Raw genomic sequence first — 25868 nt, 5'->3', positions numbered from 1 at the left:
TCGCTGTGGCCGCTAATCCCGGGATCTTGTCCACACGGGGCGGCAAAGCCGGGAGGAATCGGCGTTGTGTCTCGGAATCAAAAGATGCAGCATGTCCATTTTTTTCTGCTGCAGCCTCGCTCTTCTCTGTGGGGAGAGAAATTGCAGCAGAGTGTCGGCGGCCGAACCGCTTCAAAACCCACGGCGCAATGCCACGGACATTGAAGCTGCGCTTTTCCAGCGGAAATCCGCCCTGTGTGACCCCAGCCTAAAGCTTAATTCACACAAACGTCATGTTAGCACTCCAATAGCCGCGCTGAAAAATCGCGCATATCGGAGCGCTAAATCGCGTGAACGAAGAATAGCCGTGACCAAGTTGCGGGTATTTTCCATGAGCTACCCAGCTGGCTGCGGCGTCTCGCAGTGCACTGACACCGCAGCCCCGAAATCCCTCAGCCGCCAGAACAATTAAAGACATGGTTAACCTCCCTTTGCCGGTTGGCTAACATAGACTCCCATAGGAAACTATGGAGCTGCCAGTGTTGTGCCGTCAAAAGATAGGACAAGTCCCAAAATTTGACGGAGAGAAATCTTGGCTTTAAAAAAATCGCGCCTATTTTGTTGTGGCATTTTACTGTGATTTCATGCAGCGTTTTCGAACGCATGTTACCGCGTTTGACAGCGTTTTTTAACACAGCCCGGCACTGTCATGGGTGATGAGGTGCGTTAAAAAGCGCTAGAACAAGATAAAATAGAGCAGATAGCACTCGAAAAATGCAGAGTTCGAGCGCTGGTCTGTGAGGCCTCATTGAAATCAATAGTGGCGGTGTACCGCGGTTAGAGTGGCGCTCGGGACACTGCGCTAATCATGGTAAAAAGCGTCCTGTGTGAGAGCGGCCTAAGGCTAACTTCTCACAGGCAGTGCAATATCAGCCTAATACCGTGCTCATAAACATGCGATGTCCCCGTAGATGTGAGGTGTTCTTGTGTTCAAAACTCCTCGCATCACTTCATGGAAGTTATAAAGCCACCTTCATGCCCTACAAACTAATAGCGCCCCCCTCTGTGCTCCCACAAAGTAGCAGACGCCCTCTGTGCCCCCACAACATAATAGAAACCCCTCCTTGCAGCCACAAAGTAATACAGCCTCTTCTGTGCCTCCAACAGTATAATGAAACCCCTTAAAGGATCTGCTGCTACCATCTTGGTGCCAGATCCCACAGGACACCTTGTATACGTGTAATACCACGGCAGCCATGAGGGGTCTTATATGCCTCAGCAGGTTGCCCCAAGGTTATCATTCCATATGTACCATTCTAATCTCAAATTGGCGCAGTAGGTGTCACTATCACCGACTTGTTGGATCCAATCTTTGTCTGCTCTTACCAAAACCTTTTCATGTACTGTGATACCATCCAAAGGCCCTTTCAGATGGGATGAGTGTCGGGCAAACGATGCCCAACACTTGTCCCCACACATACTAGCTCTGCTGCTGCACAGGAGATAGTATCGCTGGCTCTCAGTGGGGCGGCTGCAGGAGATTTCCGCTCCCCTGTCCCTCTCTATTGACTTAACATAGCAGCTGTTCAATACTGAACAGCTGCTATTTACACTGAATGATGAGCTGATCACTCGGTGTAAATAGCAGCCGTTCAGTACTGAACAGCCACTGTGTTATATCAATAGAGAGGGGAGCAAGAGGAGAGAAATCTCCTGCAGCCTCACCGCCCCCCTGCTGGCCGCTCTGTGAGCGAGACGGCTCTGCCAGCTGCCCTGCAGGAGCGAGGACACACATTGTTTGCCCGACATTTGTCCCGTGTAAATGGACCATAAGACCGGGCTCACACAGCCGTATGCGTAAAACCCTGCGTGAGTCACACAAGATTTTACCGTTGTGGAACGGGTGATGAGCCGGCCTATCGCCACATATGGCAGTGATATTGTACTGCGCATGACAGCGTATCTCATGCACGCTGTAATGCGCAGTCGTCTTGTTTTTTTCTATTTAAACTTCCCATGCTGTCGCTTTGCCACGGCGTGTATATACGCTGCCCACATGCACTGTCATTGCGTATTCGCGGCATTTATTACACGCCCTTAGAGAACAATGGGCTCTCTCACGCCTAATACACCACAAAATAGAACATGCTGCGTTTTGTTTTGCTCTCGTGTATTACGCAATTTTTACAACACATTTTTGCGAACCAGCACAAGGCGATGTATTTCATTGCCTGTGAATTAGCGCACACATAATACGCGGTAATCTTGCGCTCATGTGTCCCCGGCCTTAGGCCTCTTTCAGACTGGCATATTTTAGTTCCGTATTTGGCCCGTGTTACTCCGAGCTAATGTAAATATCTACTCAAATGGCCATATTTTTCACAGCTGTTTTTTAAAACCCTATTTTTTGCGTTTTCGCGGCCGTATTTCGATTTTGGGTAAATACGGATCATTATTTGTCCAGTAGAAAAAAATATATACGGAGGCAAAATAAAATACTGATGACACCCGGTTGTAACGTCCTCTATAACACGTCTGTAACACCGATCCGTATATTACAATATGCTCGTCTGAAAGCTCCAACAACCTCAGCTCTGCTACATCGGCCCGTTTCTGCCGCCGTCACCTGAAATTGATACTGTAAAATAAAAATAGCCACAAATGTTGCAACATTCATAAAATCAAATCGTATTTTGAAATAAGCTGAAAAGAGTCACAGGTTATCTTGCAATAAGTAAACTATTAGCGTTGGCGACACGGATGATGATGATGATGGGGGTCATTCTCCACTGATGCCAGCGAGTGACTACAATCTTCAATGAATATAATAATATAATAATCCTATCAGATTTCACAATGTTACGAGGAGTCGGACTTTGTTACACCTTACAGAAGATGGCATGAGGTACAGTTGGCACGCAGCCCCTTGGTCCCCTTGCCCTGGTTGGCACTGTATGCCTAGCAGGGTGGATGGTGGAATAGGTGGAGTCTCACGTCACGTCCAGCCCCAATCCCTGTGTGTACAAGAGGAGCACAGAGGCGGGCGGACTCACAGCAGCACACAGAGGCTTGCAGACATGTGGCTCTACTTCATAGCCGGCTTCATCCTCATCTTCATCATCGTAAAGTCATGGCTGGGAAATCGAGGGCCGAACCCATTCGCCACGGACACCAGGAGACCGCCAGGACCTGTTGTGTTCGATAAGGCGATGAAGAGGAAGGTGATCAAGAACGGTAATGCGATGCAAGCTGTGCTGCTGGCTGTGAATGATTGCAAGAGCGAATGATCAGGTGGACAGATGTAGCAGAGCCGAACTGTATAATCATTTCAGGCTTCGTCGTTTGTGCGTCTCGTTAAATTCTGTTAATGTTTAGGCGAAATGCCGGACAAAAAAGTTGTGCATGCAAGACTTTTTTGTCGGGTGAACCGGGGCAGGAACCGAACGCACCCCGTTGTAGTCAATAGGTCCATTCGGTAGTTCGGTTGGGTTCTGGGACGGATCCATAACGGAGCCGGAAAACGGAATCGCTAGCGCAGATGTGAATTTAGTCTTATGTAGAAACCCAGCGTTGCACAGCAAACTCAGCTCAACTACATCTAACAAACTTGTATTTCCTGAGACTGTGTAAAGGCCCATTCAGACGGAGCGATGATCGTAGGTGCTGAGACCGCACGTAGTACCGTAGACTCTGGATGGAAAGTAAGTGAATACCCCGGCTGCCGACTTCCTGTGTTTTGCATTCCTCTGTCATTCATTGTCACAGTCATGTGACAGAAGGATTGCACGCTGCTGGCGAGTGCATTATGGGCGATGCTTGCAATTCCTGTATCTAACATAAGGGGGCAACAGATCTCACTGGTAAAGGAGCTTTTACACGGAACGATCATTCGGATTCCTGCGAGAATCAGAGCGATTATCGTTCAGCGTAAATGTATGCAGCGCCTGAATGGCAAGCGAGAAGTCGTTCGGCGTTCAGTTTCTGCAATTGTGCCGTGTAAACGGGCAGTCGGTCACTTATGAACGGCGGTCTGTTTACTGTGAATGAGGCGGGCGGCTGGAACGATCCCAGCCGGTCCGCCTCCATCCACTAGTGAGGCTCGTTCCTGTGTAACAGCATGGGATGATTATCGCTGTTGGCATCTGTCGTCCCGTGTAAAAGCACCGCAGTCCGTGTGTCTGTTTGGGTGTATTCTACAACGGAACATCCGTTCCGTCCGTGTGAGTGGAAGTGTTTCTGCAGCGCGGATTTCTGTAAGCCCCGTTCAGATGGAAACGGTTGCAGATATTCCTGCTGACAAATTGCCACGTGGGACAATCCCAAAGTGGGGGCAGGCGGAGGGTCTTGTCATCCGTCCGGAATACGGATCTGTTACTGATATCACTACTACCGTACGTCAGGCCGCTTTTAGACAAGCGTATTTCAACTCCATATCTGGTCCGTGTTTTGCGCACCGTAACACGAAGCTAATATAAGTCTACGCATCTGTTCACATGGCCGTAGTTTTCGGGGCTGTTTTTTAAAAATGCAGCATGACCGTTTTTTTGTTTTGTTTCTCTTTTCGCATTTTTGCCTCCATATTGGTATTCTTTTCTATTGTGAAAATACGAATCCGTGTTTGTCCGGTAGAAAGAAAGAACAATGACAGACGGTTGTAATATCATCTGTAACCTGTCCGGAATGCGAATCCATATTACGGACGTGTTACAATACGCTCATCTGCCCCCATATTTGCTGCTGTTGGTTTTATTCTCTACTGTGTAAATACTGAATTGTACCGCAATAGAAAATAATAGCAATGAAGGCAAAAATGGACAGAAATGGCTGATGGGGAATTTACAGTGAATAGAACCCATTGATTTCAATGGGTTAATTCACAAGATAGTAGTTTGCACATGCATTACATTTGCGCAAAAAAACCAACGCGGCAAACTCAATTCTTGCGCATAAACATATTAAGCAAATTTGCACATTGAAATCAATGGGAGCGTGCTTGTGTGTGTGTGTGTTTTTTTTTGTTTGTTTGTTTGTTTTTTTTGTTGTTTTTTTTTTACTACAGGAAAAAACACAGTAAAACGCGCACACGAAAATACAACGCCAAATATGCAGCCCAAATGCGTGTAAATGCGCTTGCGCCCATGTGCAGCCAGCCTAAGGGTGCGTTCACACACCACTGACTAGCTGCAGATTTTGGTACAGATCTGCAGCAGATTTCACCCGTTCACTTTTAGTTCAACTGCAAGGAAGAAATCTTCCGCAGTTCTGAGACAAAATCTACAACTGATCAGCGACGTGTAAACGTACACTAGTGGGACCCGTCACGGGATGGAATTGTCCGCAGGACGCAGCGCGGATGCAGATTTTGTCAGTTAATGCGGATTTTCGTTCATTTTTAATTGCAGAATGCGTTCTGCGGAAAGTCTTATGGAAGCGTTTTTGCATTTTTCTTCCCACAAACTTTAATTGCAGAATTACATCCCTTGTATGTTAGAAATCCGCAACAACTATTCCGCAAGACGTCCTTAATTCCGCAGCAGAAAGCTTTTCCAATGCGGAATTTTAGCTGATGCAGAATTGAACCCCATAGGGATGACTTAATGATGCAGAAATGTCCATGCAGGCAAATTCCAAAAATGAGGCTAGGGCTACACACTGCGAATCGCAATATTGTAAATGAATGTGTGATGGCAAACTCTGTGCGCATGACCATACAATCGCAAGAAATCGTGGGTAGGGATTGCTATGGCACCTGTGCGGAATTACAACGTAGGAGTCAGTATGCATGCCAATCAAGAACAGAGGCATGCCGGAGCGGCGCTGACGAAAAATCTGACTCTCTTCAGCTCATCAGACTACAGTGCGGGAAAACTTCAAAAGCAGATTGTAAAGATACCGGGTTACGTATTACAAAACCAAGTAATGAGATCGCTAGCAGCGCCGTTAAAGGTTTATCGTGGATTGCATTGTATAAACTTGATGACCGGGTCCCCTTTAAGCTGTTGCCAGCTGTCCGTGGGCCTATTTGACATCGGCCAATGGTTGGGAATGAATATTCGAGTGATTGGTAAGGTGATCTTTGGCCATGGTGTTTGCAGGGCCTCACTGAATATCACTTTCGCATTTCTCTACAGAACAATTAGTTGGGTCGGTCTGTTCTTAGTTTGTTTTCTTTTGTTAGAAACAGCGCAACTTTTCTCAGTATGTCCGGTATTGCAGCTTATCTCCTTTTACATGAACGGTGCTGAGGTGAAACATTTAGACAAGACTGGCGCTCTCTTTAATGAAATCGAGGAAGCACTTTTTTTTTCTACATCAGACGAGGGTGCTTTCACGCCTGCGCTGGGGATTCCGCTTTTCTGCTCCGTTCGGGAAGCAGGAAAGGGGAATCCTGCATCTGAATGGAACTAAACAGCGCCTAATGACCCCGTTGACTATAATAGGGTCAGCCCGTTTTCCGCCCAGCTGCCTGGATCTGCAGCGGAACCTCCAGCCCGAGGTTCCAACACAAACGAGAAACCACTCTGAGTCAACCTTTGTTTTGAGGGTTTGTTTCTGGATGTAGCATTCTCATTCCCATGTTCCTGTTTTTCTTCCTTACAGTGTTCTCTCCAGACAAAGTTCCTGAGAAGCTGGACGCCATAGTTATTGGTAGCGGAATTGGAGGACAGGGAGTAGCTGCACTCCTCGCCAGGGCTGGGAAGCGGGTACTGGTACTGGAGCAACTTGGAAAATTAGGTGGCTGCTGCCACACCTTCAATGAGAAGGGCTACGAGTTTGATGTGGGTGAGTATGAAGACAGTATGGCTGGATGTAATGATACATGCAGCAAGATACCGGTGGATATATTATATACAGCAGATACTTGTGTCATCTATACTTTTTGTCACTTTCAGGAATTCATTACCTTGGTCAACTGAATGAAGAGTCTCCATTTCGGATATTGGTGGACCAGTTGACAGATGGACAACTGCAGTGGTCTTTAATGGATAATCCATTTGATGTGGTGGTGCTCGGGGATCCCAAAAATGGCCGTCGGTATAACATGAAATATGGGAGAAAAGCCTTTGTTGAGGAATTGAAAAAATCATTTCCGGGAGAAGAGAAAGTTATTGAAAATTTTATGAAACTAGTGACGGTAAGAAGAATAATCCCATATCTTGTAGTATGTTACCGATCATTATAGGTCAGCTACACAAGGCTATAACTTTCAACCAAGTTCAAAAGTTAGGCCTCCCCCCCCCCCCCCCCCCCTCTTAAACCCACTTGCGTGACTTATGACGTACTGTAAAATAAGTAAACCCATTAGTCACAAACTTTTTCTGATATTTTGGGGGTTCTGGTAGTAAAAGAAAAAGATTGAATTTCTGCTTCAGGTAAAATGAACATTCTGTTCTTATTGCAGAAAGTGTCTGGACGGGTTAAAGACATGGTCATCCTAAAGATGCTCCCCTTGCCAATCTCCCGGTTACTGATTCGCACCGGCCTACTGAATTGGATCTCCCCATTTTTCCGTTATGCTTCACGGAGTGTAAGTGATGTTGTCAGTGAATTCACCAGCAACAAAGAATTACAGACTGTACTAAGCTACATATTTGGGACATATGGTAAGTGACCATAGCAGATGTGATGCACATAATATACAGATTGTATTGGAATATTATAGGAAGCCATTTAAAGGGAACCTGTCATCAGGATTTGGACCTTTTATAGGGGTTTTCTAGAACTATATTCTATTGATGACCTATGCTAAGGATAGATCATCAGTAGTTGATCGGCAGAGTCCGCCATCCAGGATAGACAACAATCAGCTGATTGCTCTGGTGAGCGCGGCAGCCTCTTCTCAGGCCTGTGATGTCATATACATGGCCTGAAAGTGGCTCAGTCCTATTCAAGTGGATGGAAGTGGGCTGTAATACTAGGCACAGCCACTATACCATATACGGTGCTATGCCTGGTATAAACTGAAATGAAAGCAGCGCTCATCCAAGAACCACTGTCCTTTCAATCAACTGATCGTCAGGGATTCCGAATGACGGACCACGTCAATCAATTTTTGACGACCTATCCCTAAGGACACTGCCTATTTTGGCCATAAGGACACAATAATTTGGGGGGGATTTTCATCTCCACTTTTCAAAAGCCCTAATTTTTTTTTCTTTCTGTCAGTATGGCTGTATGAGGCCTTGTTTTTTGTTTTTTTTTTCATGACGAACTGTAGTTTTTATTGGTACCATTTTTGGGTGCATAAAATGTATTGTATAACTTTTATTACATTTTATTTGGAGGGGAAGCACAGGTGGGCGAACCCTGTGATTCAAAACAAGGGCATTTACATAGTGGTTTCCAATGGGGGCAAAGGCAAGCGCAGGACTTCACTGTGATTTGCACTGACGGCAGGGGTGGGCAGGCATCTACTGACAGGACAGGATCAGAAACAAGAGTATTTGCATACTAGGCACTACGTTATAAAAGTACAGGCGTGTCTGCGGTGCATTAAATATGATTGTGAGCGATATAATGTAGGTTTTAGTCCAAAATCCTGATGACCGTTTCCCTTTAACCAGTCACTATGAATTCCTGGAAGACTTGCACACAAGAATTCTGTGTCCACAATAAATCTGAATGTTGGCATTGTTGGGACTTGCTGATATTGGTAAGGGTGTGTCTATTAGCAAACCGTAGATAAGCAGACAATCAGCGTTATGGCATTAGAGATATATAACAAACATGGGTGCTTCCGGCTTCTACTTTGGTCAAGGTATTAAGACTCCTATGTCACTAACAGTAGGATATGCCACAAAAGTCCAATAGATGTGGGTCTCATTTCCGGGACCCTACTACCTATGTGGAGCATCAGGGTCCCCCATGCTCAGCTACAACAGCAGTGAATGGAGCGAGTCCCTCACATGCATGGCCATCTCATTCATTCTCCACCTGGATCTGCCGGCATCCTTACTGTGCCAATGCCTGACGTGAGATCCACATCTATCGGAGATTTATTGCATATCCTACTCGGCAATTTTGAGCACAGATTGTATGTATAAGTTCCTACCACAGCATCTCAATAGGGTTGAAGTCCGGAAACGGCCAAGGACACTCCAGTCGCTTAAGGTGCGTTTGCCCATAGCTGACTTACTGCAAATTTTGGTGAAATAGATTTCATCCTTCCAATTTTAATTCAATTGGAAGCTTAAATCTGCAGTAAATCAGCTGTGTGGGGACGTACCCTTCAAGCAGTTATATAGAGTTGGAAAGAAGGATCAGCTTTTATACCATAAATAGCGCCACTCTTGTCCACAGATTGAGTCTGGTATTGCAGCTCATCCTCCTGTACTTAAATGCAGAGGAGATGCATTACCAGGTATAACCTGTGGAGAAGAGTAGCGCTGTCTCTTAGGATAGAGCACAGACAAATGGTGTGGATATAGGTGTTACCGGCCAGGTAGCGCTGGTCAACCGAAGGTCGGATCATTGATTTACATAAGAGAATATTGTGAGAAGAGCGAGGGCTCTGGCACAACCTGTTGATGCTGAAGTGCTGCTGACTGGCCGCCATTCAAAGATACTCACTCTTAAGTAGAGCATCTAATAAATCAGATGCTCCGGAGCCTTGTTAACCTTTCCTGTAGATGGTAATGCTCTTTAAGGTGCAGCACAAGTGGAGCATTCTGATGCGTTTTGACATAAATTGGGTGTAGATCTTGAACTGTCAGACTCTATAATCTCCGAGCACAATGGGAATCTTATTTGGGGTTATCGGTACATGTTGAGGTTTTAGGCTTTAGCATCTGTTCTAACCCGTAATGTGAGTCACTGCTGCTACTCATGCTTGGCCAAATACCAAATGGTGATTTGTGTCTCATCAGGTGTATTCCCAGACAAGGCCAGCTTTTCTCTACATGCCGTTCTCATTGATCATTACATGCATGGAGCTTGGTATCCAACTGGTGGTGCCAGTGAAATCACTTACCATTTTGTACCTACAATTGTTAAGGCTGGTGGAGCTGTTCTATCAAGAGCAACTGTAGAGCAGATTCTGGTGAACAGCAACAAAAGAGCTTGTGGTAAGTAAAAGCCAAAGACACCGAACACTATCGTCTACGTCAGTCATTAGAGAACTTGTAAAACTCAAGTCGCAACACGTTGGTGCATCTTGTGGTCTGAATGACACATGGTCCTCCTTTTAGGGTTGGCCAGCATCCCATCCCTACCTGATTGGACATTGAGCGTAGAGAGTCGATGCTGAATGCTGGGCGGCACAGTTGCAAGTCAACTGCCCAACGGGATAGGTCATCAATATTTGATCCTACCATTCGGGACCCTTGCCAGTCTGTTCACCATGCCTGCAGTCATTGAATTCAGTGGAAGCTGTGCCATTAGCAAACCAGACCTGGTATGCTTCTAGCTCTTTCTGCAGTGACAGCTGATTGATAGGGATCACAAGTGGTGGAGGTACGTTGATGACCTATCCGGACGATAGGTCATCAATAGCAAAGTCCTGGACAACCCCATTAATTAAAAGGACCTCCAATTTCAGGTCAAAATTAATTCTGTCGCTGGACCAGAGGAGGCAGGAGGCATATTAACAACCTGCAGTTGTTCTTCTGTGCCGATGCTCCAATCTGCCAGTTCTGGTTCTGCTTTCGTCTATCCAATCTTCAGAGTACATAATCCCCAAAGTGTTAGACTACCAATGCACTATACCTACTCTCTGATTGGCCAGTGCTGCTCAATGTGAGCATCACTGGCCAATCAGAGAGCAGTGCAAGTGTTAATTAGGTTGTTGGAAAATTGCTGCAGCCATCTTGGACAGCCAAGACTAATGGTGGGCTGGATGACCCCTCTGGTTTGTGAGAGGGAACTGAACTTCTTAAATTTCTAATCAATTTTTGAACATTAAAAACCCAATATTCTCATCTATGGCCACCATTACCAGTCCCAGGCGGTTATCGCCATGCCCTTCTAGACTCCGCAGTACTATACATCTGCCAAGTCATGCCATGATGTTGGGTGCCTTATAGGAGCTGTAATGGCAACGATATTGCTAGTCCCGCTACATAGATCTTACTTCTGCAGTAGTTTAATGTAACCTATAGGAATACTTACAACCTTGTTAGCTGCATTTGATGAGCTAAATCGTTTGTGACTTTCTCTAGGTGTTGTTGTCAGAGGGAAGGGCATGGACCCCATGAATATTTTTGCTCCTATCATAATTACTGATGCTGGGATCTTTAACACGTATGAAAAGCTTCTACCTCCTGAGATTAGGTCCATGCCAGGTAAGTGGAATCCGTTCATTTGTCCCTAAAAGTTGCATAGACTTCAAAAATAGAGGTGTGGCCTACAGTGACCAATCGGATCATAATTTTATGTTTAGGTTGTTTTTTTTTTTCTTATAAATCCACAAAGTGTTCATTAGTTTACAGAATTTTCTACAACTTCCAGAACATCCTTGTAAGAACACAAGTATACCTCCCAACTGCCTCATTCTTCATTGGATTGTCCGGTGAAACGACTCACAAAGTGAGCAGAGCTTATGCAAGTTTTAGGGTTGTTCTCAGGCAGATTGGTAAAGAGGCTTAAAGGGGTTTCCCATTTCTAGGTGTTTTCAGACAGTTCTGTACCTTGTGTAGTGGCTCGGGTTGGTACTGCAGGCTGAGCACCCCTTCACTTCAATAGGATTCAGCCTGCAATACCAACTAGAGCCACTGTGCAATGTACAGCGCTATCTGAAAACTGCTAGAAGTGGGAGAACCGCTTCTAGTTTCCCTTAAATGGAGGTGCAAAAGGGGTAGAATAGGGCAGAGCTTCACTTAAAGGGTGAAGATAAGCATGTCTGGTCTTCTGTTACAGGGTAATAGAGGAGGGCTCCTAAACCTTCAGTTTTTATTTCTGTTGCCCTCCTATATATTATCTTGGTTTACGTTTACGGTGCAGCGTGTGCTAGCAGCTCCGCTACAATACAAAATACAATAGTAAAATCCAACTTGTTCTATAAAAAAATCCTCCATTAACTATGTCCAATACAGAACAGACAATATGACTATATGTCATGTGCAATAACAAGCTGTCGCTTTACTTCTCACTTCCACATTTGTGACTTCTATTCTTAACCCTTTGTTCTCCTCCTCAGAGATCCAGTCCCAGCTGGGCATGGTGCAGCATGGAGAAGGGGGCTTCAGTCTCTTTATTGGAATTAAAGGCACAAAAGAAGAACTCAACCTTCCTGCCACAAACTACTATTACTTTCCAGACAACGACCTGCGGAAACTGTACGTAGCAGCCATATTTACCTCTATACACCATGTCTGGGGTATACTACACTTATCAATAAAAGGGTGGGATATATAAAAAAAAATTGCATAAAACGGGGCATTTATGGCAGTTTGGGGGATTCATGTGTAGAATGAGATGTGGCTTACAATGTTCCATGATTCTAACGTCTGAAAGTCTGGTCTGGGGTCACTCCAGAACACATTTGGTGCATTCCCAAATTATTAAAGGCCCTGTAATCTAGTAAAGCATATTGTCTTGCCGAAATAGGCTATTAAAGAGCATTATTCAGCCATTTCTTAATATCTGTCTCTGAGGAAGTTGAATGGCAACCCATATGGCCACCATTACAGCTCCCTCAAGTTATATCCAGACTCTTAAATGGTAAATCTGCCAAGCTGTGTACCAATACTGAAGCAGGAGATGTATTCCTGCATAACAGTCATTTAGGATCCTGGGAAAGCTGGGTGTTCTGGTGGTAGCTGCAATGCTGGCATTTTTTAAAAATTTTTGACATGTCAGATGGACTTGTTCAAGTTTTGATCAGTAGGGGTCCCGCTACTGAGACTCGAGCCGATCACTCAAATGAAGGGGCTGCAACGCTCATCTGAGTGCTGTGCCCTCTCAACTGTCTTCACTGCCTGTCTGCTTTTTTGGAGGCTGAAGACTGACACATAGACTTTTATAGAGAGCTACACATCCGTGTTCGGCTCCCGAAAGGAGCCGACAAGCAACAGTGACAGCCGAAGGAGCACCGCACTTGAGTGAATCAGCAGTCCCTTCATTTGATTGATCAGTGGGGGGTCTCAGCAGCAGGATCCCCACCAATCAAAACTTTTGACATGTTCCTGTGACATTTCAAAACTTTTTATAAAGTGCAGCTACTCGTTAAGGTATTTTTAGCGGTTGTCGGACAGTGAGACAATGCGAGAACATGTCAGCCAAATGCTTATGAAAATCAGAACACTCCTTGATTATTAATATATGTGCTTCCTGTGTATCAGGTTTAGGAGACCCTGACAGTATGTAGTTTTTAAATGCTTTAATGATGTATGCAATTAAAATAACTTTTTTAACTTAAAGTATAAATGTCATTTAAACAAAAAACACTTGACATCATGCAGACACGTCAGAAATTTTGATCGGTGGGGTCCGGGTGCTGAGACGCCCACCGATCACTTAAAGAAAGCAGTAGAATCATTTCTCAGGATACTGTCCTTCTTGCAGTGAACAGATGCCGCAGACCCTTGCAAGCAGCCTCCAACTTCTTGGAAAGCCTCTTTACCACAAGGCAGTGAACAAATCCTCCGTAACCTCATGCAACCCCACATACTAATTAGCCCGGTCACAAGCAGTTTGTTCTCTTATCACATCTCCGCACTAGCACAGGGTTCTCCTGTATATTTGTCTTAGGGTGCGGGCAGACGAGCGCATAAACGGCGCGTTTTTGCGACCAAACGTATATACGTGACCATCTGAGGCAATGGTTTCGAATGTATTCGTTCACATGGGCGATTTTACGGCGCGTAAAAACGGCAATTCGAAAAAAACCGGAACATATGCGACCAAAATACGCGCCAACGCATATTCGATCGCCGAAAAGACCGTTTGCAAAGTAGGAACAAACAAAAATACGCTTTCTAGCTCTGGTCGTGATCGGTGAAAAACGATCGCTCGGGCGATTATACGTTGCGCTCGTGCGAACGTAAATACGCCTACGCTCGTCTGCCCGCACCCTTACACTGTGGAGAACAGTAGGACACACCCTGGCAGATATCACTCAGTGCAAATATACCTTACTGTACAGTATAACTGGGTTTAGGCGCATGCTGAAGAACAGGAGCCCCTTAGAGACCACAATAGTCCTTTTTCCTAACCTCACTAACAGGCTTTACTTGGTTGACTACTGACAGCCAGGTTCCAGTTCCAACAGCCAGGAGGGAGAAACCTCAGATCCTGACAGTTTGATCCCTTACATGCCACAATCATTAGCAACTATAGCGTGTAAGCAGATGACAGGGGGAGGGAGCACCCTCTGTCACCCATCAGCACCCAGCAGTACGTGCGCAAGGTACTAATGGGTTTCCATAGCAACAAGAAGCCTGACCAAGGCCTCCATGTCTGCCTATTAGGCCCTGCCTTTTGCAGAGTTTAATAGGCTGCTGAAATAGGTAGCGCATTCTACTAAGCCTAAGTAATGCCTAACTATCGGTTGAACAATCACTTCTGCAAGTCCTCTTCAGGGACTAAAAAGTAGCCTTAAGGACAGTTCAATAAAGTTTAAGTCCAAGCAAAAAAAAATACAGTTTAAATAGTAATATGCCTTTTTCCCCACAAAAACTTGCTTTTTAAAACTTTTTTTTTGTAGTCTATCCATTTAAAGTAACACATAATGGGTATTACCATGGTCATAAGGACCCAGACAATGAAACTATTTTGTTTTTCTTGCTTGGTGAACGACGTAAAAATAGTTTTAAAAAAGTAAAACCGGAATTTTTTTTGTTTGCCTTCCAAAAAAAGCAATAAAAAGCAACCCAAAAGTCACATGTACCTCAATGATGCCAATAAAAACTACAACCCTTCCTGCAAAAAACAAGCCCTCCAGAAATATAAAAATGTTATGGGTCAATGCAGATTCAATTGTTTTTCTTTCAAAGCAGTTTTTATTGTGCAAAAGTAGAAAAAAAACATTTACAAAATCTATGATCTCGCAATTATTGTGCCGATCCAGATCTTGTTATGTTTACCGACTGGTGAACACTGTAAATCAAAACCCAGAATTAGTGGCGGAATTTCTGGACGTTTTTTCCATCCCTTTCTCTTTGCTCATTATACGTGCTGCCATTAAAATATACAACTCGTCCCAAAAAATACAAGCTATCTCAACGGGTTATGGCTCTTGCAAGGTGGCAATGAAAGTCGCTTGGTCCTTAAGGTACAAAATAGGCAGGTCACAAAGGGGGTAATTCTAGTGACTTGGTACACACAAATGAAAAGGCCAGATTCTCCATGTAAATATAGATTCATTTGAGGTACTAATCCTGTTAACCAGCAATTATACTGCAGACATTATTCCATCCATTGTGTCGCTTGATTCATGAAGCATCTTCATTTCCGGTACAGAGAGAAAAACTTTTACACCGCTTCCTCTGAGGATGCTCCACAGCGCATACCAGTGTTTTATGTCGCCTCCCCTTCTGCTAAAGATCCAACCCATGAGGAACGCTGTCCAGGTAAGTTCCTACAGAGGCTTATGTGTGACATGTATGCTATAATCCACACATCTCGCTAGAGCAGGGGTAACCAGCACATGGGCCACACATAGCCTGCAATGTTCGGTATGTTCTGTGAACCTCTGCATGAACAGCACCACATAGTGGCCAAATAATTCTAAGCAATGGCAAAGCATTACAGGGATTGTCCAGTTATTAATGGCCAATCTGCAGGATAAGCCATCTATAGCAGATCGGCAGTGGTCTGCGACTCAGATCCCCCGCTGAATAGCTGTTCTTCAGGCTGCTGCACGGGCACAAAGCTGAATTCTGCCAGAAGCAGACTGTTACATTTGTGTAGGCAAATAAGCACAGAGCCCACATGAACGTGCCCAAAACAGGCTGTTTATAACACAAGCGAGGGCAGAGGACTGCAGACTGGACTGACGGACACACCTAGCATAGGGACTCACAAATGACCAAAACACTAACCTTGCATACCTGTACACACAAGCAGATGATATAGCTATAGAAGTACAAGGAATTGGTCCGTACATTGGCCAATGAACATAAGCCGCAAGGCCACAACAAGGCTCCTCGTGGCTTGCGGTCCCTACACTAGCAAGACACATCCACTAGAGGACCCTAGGGGCCACCATAGGACAGAAATAGCAAACAAACTCAGCAAAACAAACTGACAGAAAATAAACATACAAAAGAATATGAACCAACAAGACACCAAACACACAGCAAGCTGCAACGGACAAGGATACATGACTACTCACCCTGAACACCAGTCAGATACTGTCAGGAACTAGGTTTATATGTGAGCAAAGACCTGGGGGATTGGTTAGCAGTCGATCACCACACCCAGCCAGCACAATCATTTCACACCTGTGGATTGTGCTGCTAGAAACCATAGTACTACAGGTCCCAGCAGCACAACCTAACATAGACAGATCCATTCCCACTGCAGTGTCTCCACTTGGTAGTCAACCCTCCTACTGATTTATACTGAGCTTGGGAGAAGAGAAAAGGACTTTACTATACAAGAACAACTTGAGCAGTGCAGGAAGAGCCGCTGCAGCAGCAGCAGCCTTTTCTCCCCCCACAACGTCCTATCAGGAGGAGAAAAGTAATATATGTAAAAGTAAGCTTGTTCAGGCTTTGTGTCCTGTAGAAAACTTTACCCTTTATCTTCTCTGTAGCCGCTACAGAACGGGGGGCTGCAGCTCTGCCTGCCTGGTCCTACTTATCATCGATGCCCCAAATTAGTCACCTTCTTATTTGCTTCAGTGCCTCTCCTGCCATACTGCTTCCATACAGTGCCGGCCGTAGGTTAGATGGCACCCTGTGCTGAAATTTTTTATTTTTATTTTTTTGCATCCCCTCCGCTATCATACAAACAGTATATATGTACCGTATATATTGCACTGATGAGCAGTCTGGCTGTATTCTGCTTGTGCAGAAAGCAGCAAGCGCATAACAAGCTCCGTATATAAAGAAAGCACCAGAACCAAGCTCCGTATATAAATGCAGTAGCAGAACTAAATAATCATGCTGCAGGGGCGCCAATGGGCTGACAAAAGAGTCCCCCTCTATTTAACCATTAAGATGCCATGCTTTTTTTTTATATATGTGTTATTTGTGTGATGAGAACATGGCATACAAAGGCAGTAAATGGCAGAGGCAAGAAGTATGCACTGAATTCTGTGTCTATTTGCTATTTACTGCTCCTGTTGTGTCCTTCTATTCAGTGCCCTCCTTTTGCTGAATTGCTATTCATTATTCCTTTAGTACTCTTCTTTTCAGTGCCCCTTTGCCATTTATAACCTCTTTAGAACCCCTCTGTACCACACAGTTACAATGCCCCCATAAGGTAATAGTGCTCTCCTTGTGCCCCCTTTGCACCTCCAGGTGGTACAAGTACCTCCTTTGTGCCCTTTATAAGTTAACTTCTCCCTTGTGCCAATCACAAGGTAATAGTGCCCCTTTTGTGCCCTCATAAGGTAATGATTAGAGATGAGCGAGCGTACTCGGCTTGGGTGTTTTCGCACTCGAGCACCGCTTTTTCCGAGTAACTGACTACTCGGCCGAAAAGATTCGGGGGGGGGGAGAGAGAGAGCTCCCCCCTGTTCCCCACTGCTACCCCCCGCTCCACCACGCCGCCCCCCGAATCTTTTTGTCCGAGTAGTCAGTTACTCGGAAAAAGCGGTGCTCGAGTGCGAAAACACCCGAACCGAGTACGCTCGCTCATCTCTAGTAATGATGCTTCTTTTGTTGCCCCCATAAAGTAATAGTGCCCTCTTTGTATCTTCATAAAATAGCAGTAATCTTTTTAACCCCAGAAGCCCTTCCTCAGGCAGTATTTAGATTACTTATTTAATATACTCACTTCCTCCCGGCTTTGTCTCTTCCCCTTTGATGTTCTGAGGCGTCAGAGGTGAGGAAACGGAGCAGGAGGGAAGATGATTTCTGTAGCTCCACAAGGTGCTGCTGCACACCGCATGGAAGAATACGATCACCTGGCCGGGTGGACATAAGGAGGGTGATCGCTCCCAACCTAAATCCACCAGCACCCCCCTCTACAAGCTGGTATCCGCTGCCCTGTGCAACCGTAAGGACTGCACATAATTAAAGCCGGCCATGTCCCCATACTATTCCAGTTTTAACTACTCCCCGATCTTACACTGCAGTAGTATTGAATGATAATGCTTTCTGCCAGTAAAGGGAGCCTGTAGTAAACACATTTATAGAATTAGCATGGAGTTGAAGGGGAATTGGCTAAATCTGCACTCAGTGAGCTCCCCCTAGTGGTGAAGGAGTAGTTTAAAGGCGGTAAAGTAAAAAAGAGAAACCTTTTTTAAAAAGGAAACAAAATGTGGATAAAAAGTAAAATTTAAATGTTTTAGGGAAAAAAACATATACTATTAAATAAAAACTAAACTCTAATTTGGTCCATAAAATATTAGCTTTTACATGGTTACAGTGGTAAAACAGCTATGTCCACCGGAATGAGGGGGGGGGGGAACAATTACTGGTCTTGAAAGGTTCTAAACCTATGAAACTCATCCTGTAGGAAAGTCCACCCTGAGCATAGTGACTTTCACCGCCTATGAGTGGTTTGAGGAGTGGAAGAATAAGAAGGTACAGAAACGGGGACCAGACTATGAGAGTGTGAAGGCGGCATTTGCCGAGGCCCTGTTGGAGACCACTATTCAGCTCTACCCTCAAATCAAAGACAAGGTGAGTTGGAACAGCATCAGAGGAAACGTCCTCAAGACCGCCATCACCGGGAGTGGGGTAAATGAGAATGAAGGAAATGGGGAATAAAATGTGGATAAGAGGTGGGAACTACCTTGTGTGGACGCAAAGAGAATAAACAAGGCTGCCAGTAGGGCATAAGACAGAAAGACTTTGGGTTCGGTTTCCTCTTCTATCTTATATATATTGCATATAAAGGTGAAAGCCCTCACTGACTGACTGACTCCCCACTAATTCTCTAACTTCCCGATGTCGTACAAACATGAAATTTGGGATAATAATTTGTTAGGTCCTAAATAGGAAAAGTAAAGGGGTCACAACTTGATTACTCAATGCTAAGTGCAAACGTATTGGCACCCCTATGTAATGTAACTTCTCGGTGTCGTAAAAGCGTGAAATTTGGCGCAAGCATTCTCTAGGTTCTACATGAGATGGGGTGGAACATTTTGCGGAGGGACATCGGTACATGCAGCCTGAGGAGAATCTAGCGCTCCTCTGTGTATACATATTTTATTCCTTGGTTACTCTAAAGTAATATTGACTTCATAAAATTTTCCGTGCAAAGAACACATAAACATCTGTATCAAATTAACTCAGGTGAGGCCAGGTATATCAGCTAGTTCATTATATAGTGTTGGGGGAAGGTTTGTAGGTCTGGACTGACTTATCACCTCTGTAGGTCATTAGTTTAATCACAGCTGCTCACTACAGAATGAGCTCTATAATTCTTGGATGCCCTGATGCAATTCTCTTCCTTCCGTAGATTGACTGTTACACCAGTGGATCCCCTCTGACAAATGTACATTACCTCGGTGCCTCACGAGGAGAGTTCTATGGCGTAGACAACGGTATTTCCAAGATGAGACCTGAAGCGGTGATCGCTATGAGACCTCAGACTCCTATCAAGGGCCTTTACATGACAGGTGAGATGTGCTCGACGTCTCCTTACATTCATTAAGCTGCATATATTACTTGTCTTAATACAATGTGGGCTTATCTATGTACATAAGAGACCAGATCATGTCCACCGCCAGAATAGAGACCCAACAACTGGAGATCTCCAGTGGCTAATTCTTTCCCGGACAGCAGTGGGAAGCTGATGTACCTGCTAGTGAAATACTGGAGGTACCCAAAACTTACTGCCAGTGGGAAAAACAACTACTAGAAGGGTATCCACCGTATAATAGACCCCATGTGGAGCCCTCCATACTGAAAAAGATTCTCCATTCCTTTGTAACTTTTTCCCTCTTCCTGACACTAGCATCCTATTGCTGCCCCCTGCTGGCTGACTGAGTACATGCAGCGTTTTCATGCTTTGTTGGATATCTGGTATTTCCGCCAGCTCCTGTTTTTATTTGCAGCAGAATCCTTCATTTGTTAAAACGATGAACAGCATAAGAAATATCTTCGATGACAAAGTTAAAAAAGACAACCGTGAGCCAGAGGTGGAAATGAAATTCAGGAAAAAACTGATATTGTCCGTGCGCCTTTAAAGAGCCACAAATTAATAACTTAGCGTTTATTCACATAAACAATTTTTTTTTCACGTCTTTGCGCTGTCCGGTTTTGCAACTGATCGCATGCAGACAGCGTACTGACCCAGTGTCTTTCAATGCGGCTATACAAATATGCTTTTTGCTCTGAAGGTTGCGAGTTCAATCCCCGCGTGGTTCAGGTAGCCGGGTCAAGGTCGACTCATCCTTCCGAGGTCGGTAAAATCAGTACCAAGCTTGGTGGGGGGGTAATAAGAAAATTACCTGAAAGGGTAAATAAAGTGCTGATTCAAATGATAGTGTAAGCATCGCTACCGACAGGGTGACAAGCGATAAGTCACTTGTCATTTTGTTTCGGATTACCAAAAAAAAATAGTCGCTGGCTGATTGAAAAAAAAAAGTTGTCTGGTGTAAAGTCACAGTTGTTTGCGTATGATGACTTGAGAGCGAATTTTCATGGAGATCCCCCTCTATGCCCAGTATCTTGGCGACCCAATAATGAACAATCGTCGCATTAATGGCTTTTCTGAGCGACTATCTGAATGATATTCGCTCTATATGCAATCATGTTTAAGGCCCCTTTTACGCAAGCCGATACTCGTTTGCACGAGCGTGTGACGTCACCGCTAATTCGTTCACAGTTGTTCGCAATCGTGCAGAATGTTTAGACAGGCAGATCATTGTTGACCATTGTTCGCTTCTCCTTCAGTGCTAATGTGAGGAGCGTTTAAATAAAATGATAAGTGAACGAGACGCTGATGATTTTTATGCCAGCTGAAATAAAGCATCAAACGAGAAGTCCACGATAGCTCGCGTTTAGACGTAACTTTTTTCACGCACTTTTGGCCGTTAAAAATTTTTTCCAACGCTATTCGGTACGTTTAAATGGGCCTATAGGCTGCTATTACAGGATCACTGTTAATGCTTGAAAAAAAGGGAGATGGAATAATACCTCCACAGTGCCACCTATTGGAAGGCAACATTCCTGCAAGCCAAAGTTAGAGTCTTTATACAAGCCTTGTAACAATGACTGAGAATTAAAAGCAAAGCCAGACCCCATGTACATACAGCTGTTTCAGGGTATTTGCCCTTCATCAGTGTACAGTAGGAGTCTGGCTTTGCTAGTGAGAGGCCTGGGACAGGGGTCAGAAGTGAGAGGAGCATAAATGGCCTTTTGAGTCTCCTCACTCTCCATATAGGTGCTCTTCCTAAGGAGAAAAGATAGTGTTTCTGATCAACAGCTGTCTGTACATGGAGTCTGGCTTTGCTTTTAATTCCCAGTCATTGTTGCAAGGCTTGTATAAAGAGTCTAACTTTGGCTTGAAGGAATGCTGCCTTCCAATAGGTGGTACTGTGGAGGTATTATTCCATCTCCCTTATTTGCATATTACCCAGAGGTAAGTCTCCTCACTCACTGTCTAGGTACTCTCCCTAAGGAGAAAAGATAGCGTTTTGACCCCTGTTAATGTTTGTGTAATAGCGCTAATTGCCGTCCCGGTAATTGTCAGGAAACGCAGGCGTTACAGGCCGCCACAGTCACTACTGTAATAACAGCCTTACTCTGTTACATCACACAGAATGTTTTCGGTTGGAACCCTCTTCTCATCATCACTAGGTCAAGTATGTTAAATGGGTAATCCAATTATAGGATGGTTTTCACCTATCTAGTGAATGACTGAAAAGTTAAAACATTTACCCATAACTAGAATACCCCTTTAAAGTCTAAAGTGAACTTAGGGGAAACTCCCCTCTGGGACCCGCACCTACCTGCTTCCAGAGAGGTGGTCAAGTTATGGAAACAGTAGAGGTCGCTGTGCTTCTGTTTCCTATTCACTTCTGTGGGAATTACAGAAATAGTCCAACGCAGCAAACTCCACTTTCTCTGTAACCCTGGGCACTTCCTCATTCCGTGGTCACCTGTATGCGCCCCAGCAGATGCCTCACCAGGTGAGACAGCGCTGGGAGACCCTCGCTCCGGAGATGGCAGCGGCATTGATCAGACATTTATGGTATATCCTTCCTAAATTTCTCCAATGGAAATAACCCTTTAATGCCCGACGGACCAAAGAATTCCTTCAATGAAAATCTTTTCCCTTTCCAATTTTCTTAGGTCAAGACCTCTTTCTATCCGGGTTTGCCGGGGCTCTGAATGCAGCCGTTATCTGCGCCTCTGAAATCTTAGGCCGGAACCTCTATGTAGACCTCCTCCAACTGCGACGACAGATCCTGAAAAACAAAGCTACAAAGACGGAGTGATGACCCCCACTCTGCTGAAAAGACAAGCACTAAAGGGACCTTGACCGGTAAAGTGGACTGAGTAGCATAGACCCAACCTGGGCTTGTCCGCCATGGGACTTGTGCTCCGTAACCTCAATCCCTACTTGGACTGTATGCCACGTGCCCCCTCTGCCCCTCATCCTCTATGGGCTGTATATCTGCACTCTATAGGACAGTAGAATACGTAGATACAGTCGAGGTGCTGCGCAGAAGCTTCATCGGGAAATCCCTACCATTGTTTTTTCGCACAGGACATGTTTTTTGGGGACAAATCCTGTAAAAGTGATTGTAGCCATCAGCATTAAACAGGTTCATGCCAAAATATAGTTAATTATGCAACTATGCTATTAAAAAAAAACTATTTAAATTGCTGCTCTATGTTGGGGGTCATCCTCTAAAAGAATCGAAGACCACGGAATAATCGTACTCCAGTATAAGGGAATAAAGATGGGTCTGCCAAGACTTGCTCATTCAGGTCTACCAGAGTGCAACTTAAAGGAAGTGTTCAAGGCGACTCCCCAGACAAAATTCTGTCCCGGACAGGAGGGGCTATATTACCTGCAGTTGTTCTTCTCTGCCTCCTTTCCGGTCCACTGGTTTCCCGTTCTGTTTTTGGCCATCCAAGATGGCAGCTGCAATTTTGTGACTATCTAATGCACACTATATACTGCTGTGATTGGTCAGTGATGATCACATGAGTAGTCCTGACTAGAGATGAGCGAACGTGCTCAGCCACGCCCCTTTTTCGCCCGAATACCGCGATTTCCGAGTACTTCCGTACTCGGGCGAAAAAATTCGGGGGGCGCCGTGGCGGCACGGGGGGTAGCAGTGGGGAGTGGGGGGGAGAGGGAAAGAAAGAGGGCTCCCCCCTGTTCCCCGCTGCTACCCCCCGCACCGCCACGCCTCTCCCCGCCCCCCGAATCTTTTCACCCGAGTACTGAAGTACTCGAAAATGGCGGTACTCGGGTGCGTAAGTACTCGAAACGAGTACGTTCGCTCATCTCTAGTCCTGACTAATCAGAGAGCAGATATAGTGAATTAGTAGAGTAACACTAGCAATGCATTCTGAGGAATTGGGAAGGCTCGTCTGAAGAATATGTCGGCCATCTTAGACTGACAAAAACGGGATCTGGAATCGGTGGATCGGAAGTCTGGCAGAGAAGAACACTTTCAGGTAATATACCTCCCTTCCCTCTGGTCCCAGGACAGAATTTTTTCCCCAAACTAGAGGGTTGATACGAGCTCTCCTGACTGGTTTGTTCTAGTAAGTACATTCGTTACACATGAAATAACATTTTTGGAGTATCTTTAAAAAAAAAAAAAAGTTTTTTTGTTATTCCTATTGGAAATTTATGAATAAATTGACAACTGGAGATTACTGTTCCACTTGCCACAGGGTGTGTCGTTCTGTCCTTACTATTCCCCTTGTTGATAGGGATTGTTGATAGGGATGTGTGCACACTCATTGGGCAATGAGAATGTAACAGCCAGGTTGTCAATTTATTCATATGTTTCCAAGGGAAATAACTGAGGAACGACACAATACACAGTTATAAAAAAAAATGTACCAGAATTGTAATTTTATGTGGAATGAAAATATTTACCAAAATGAAAAAACAGAAATGTTAGGAAAGCTGAGACAGGCCAGTGCCAACTTAGGTTAGATGGCGTCCTTTGCTGAATTTTTTTTGGTGCACCCCCTTCAAAAAAATGCAGTATATATTGCACTGATAGACAATCTGCCTGGATTCTGCTTGTGCTGCAAGATAGCAACACACCAGAACAGCTGGGTGAATAAATACTGTAACAGAATCAAGCTCCTAATATAAATACAGCATCAGAACCAAGTTCATAAGGTAACTATAGTGCATAGATACAATGCCAGAACCAAGCACATTCCATAACTACAGCCCCAGAACCAAGCTCATAAAAACCAGGGGCAAACCCTAAGGTGCTTTCAAACAGAGCAAGAAATCTTTCGCCCGAGTGAATCACTCATTTGCTTTCAAACGATGACTGTTTACACGTATAGATCATCGTTTGAATTTCTCGTCATTCCACTTGTTTGGTCGCTCATTTCTCCGCCATGGGTACAGAAGTATATAATTTGGCTGTTGGAAGAACAAAAGCAGGTTTTTAACACGCCCGCAAAGTGCTCTACGATTGGCTGTTAGAGCATCCGATGATCATGGAAGTACGTCATAACGGACACCACAGGAGCGACCTAAAAGTCTTGAGGAATCATAAGGGATCGTGTTGCAGGGGTGTCGATTGGCTGACAGCGGCGCCTCAGAACATCAGCGGGAAGGAGACGGAGCCAGGAGGAGGATGATGCATGTAGCTCCACAAGATGCTGCTGAACAGAGACAGACTACCTGGCGGGTGGAGCTAACGGGGGCGATAACCTCCAGCCCTAATCTGTCTGTGTCTTCCCTACAAGCTGGTGACCTGAGCGACCACATCGGCACCCCAACAGGTCATGTTTTCAGGATCTCCTCAGTATTGCACAGGTGATGTAATTATTGTCGGTGCCTCAGACATTGCCACAGGTGTTCTTACTATAGGATATCCTGAAAACATGACCTGTTGGGGGTCCCTGAGGACCGGAGTTGAGAAACACTGGCTTACAGTTACGTCTCTGATTGTACAAAAGTTTTTGATTTTTTTTTTTTTTTTTTTTTTTTTTTAAAGTCACATGAAAATTGAAATGTCAAGTATGAGATTTATAATGGCACTAGGTGTATTAGGATTGGACTGGTAAGGCCCGTGCGGTCATGTTACAGTCTGAGCGCTGTCTAAATGATCCCAAAGGGAAAACTCCTACCTGCTTCTAATGATTTTCTGATGATAACTGATTGTAAATTGTTTCTATAAATAAAATAAAATTTTTGTATAGCGTGTTCTCTCTTGTATACACGGTGCCGATTCTTCTTCTCTTCTGACCATGCACTGCGTTGTAGAGACGGTGCTCAGCCACCTATAGACTGTATGAGCGGGGGGGGGGGGGGGGGTGACTTCTGGGACTCCAGCTCACCTGGAGAAGTTATCCTACACAGCGGCACTCCAATCACCTGCATATACAGGGAACTGACCCATTCAATTAAATAGGACCAGTTCAGTTCCCTGCATATCGGATGGCCGGGGTGTTGCTGTACAGGCAAAAAAACTGTGAAGAAGATGCAGCACTTAAAAGGCCACTCCAGCAAGAACACTTTTTTCGATCCCTGCCCCCTCACCTGAAAGCTTGTGACACCTTTGAGGTTTCCTCTCTGTTTTGCAGCCTCTTCCATGCTGTGAGGCCACCTGTCTGATGCCTATCAGGCGCCATCCTGATGGTTAAAATGTAGTTTTCACTTTTAATCAATCCCAT

The 25868-nt window shown here is 44.9% G+C and overlaps 1 protein-coding gene across 1 annotated transcript; it reads left to right on the top strand.

The window, feature by feature from the left end:
• Positions 1 to 3005: 3005 nt before the first annotated feature.
• Positions 3006 to 25391, top strand: RETSAT (retinol saturase). The gene is made up of 11 exons (XM_066593171.1): positions 3006 to 3213; positions 6580 to 6762; positions 6873 to 7114; positions 7382 to 7583; positions 9846 to 10043; positions 11136 to 11258; positions 12113 to 12251; positions 15376 to 15485; positions 18544 to 18710; positions 19492 to 19651; positions 22332 to 25391. Exons 1-11 carry the CDS (start codon positions 3057 to 3059, stop codon positions 22475 to 22477), a joined length of 1827 nt encoding a protein of 608 aa, XP_066449268.1. The 5' UTR covers positions 3006 to 3056; the 3' UTR covers positions 22478 to 25391.
• The last annotated feature ends 477 nt before the right edge of the window (positions 25392 to 25868 follow it).

The sequence above is a fragment of the Eleutherodactylus coqui genome, chromosome 2 (assembly GCF_035609145.1).
Source record: "Eleutherodactylus coqui strain aEleCoq1 chromosome 2, aEleCoq1.hap1, whole genome shotgun sequence".
Taxonomy (NCBI): Eukaryota; Metazoa; Chordata; class Amphibia; order Anura; family Eleutherodactylidae; genus Eleutherodactylus; species Eleutherodactylus coqui.
The sequence above is the reverse complement of the archived record's forward strand: the minus strand, read 5'-3'. Positions and strand labels throughout refer to the sequence as shown.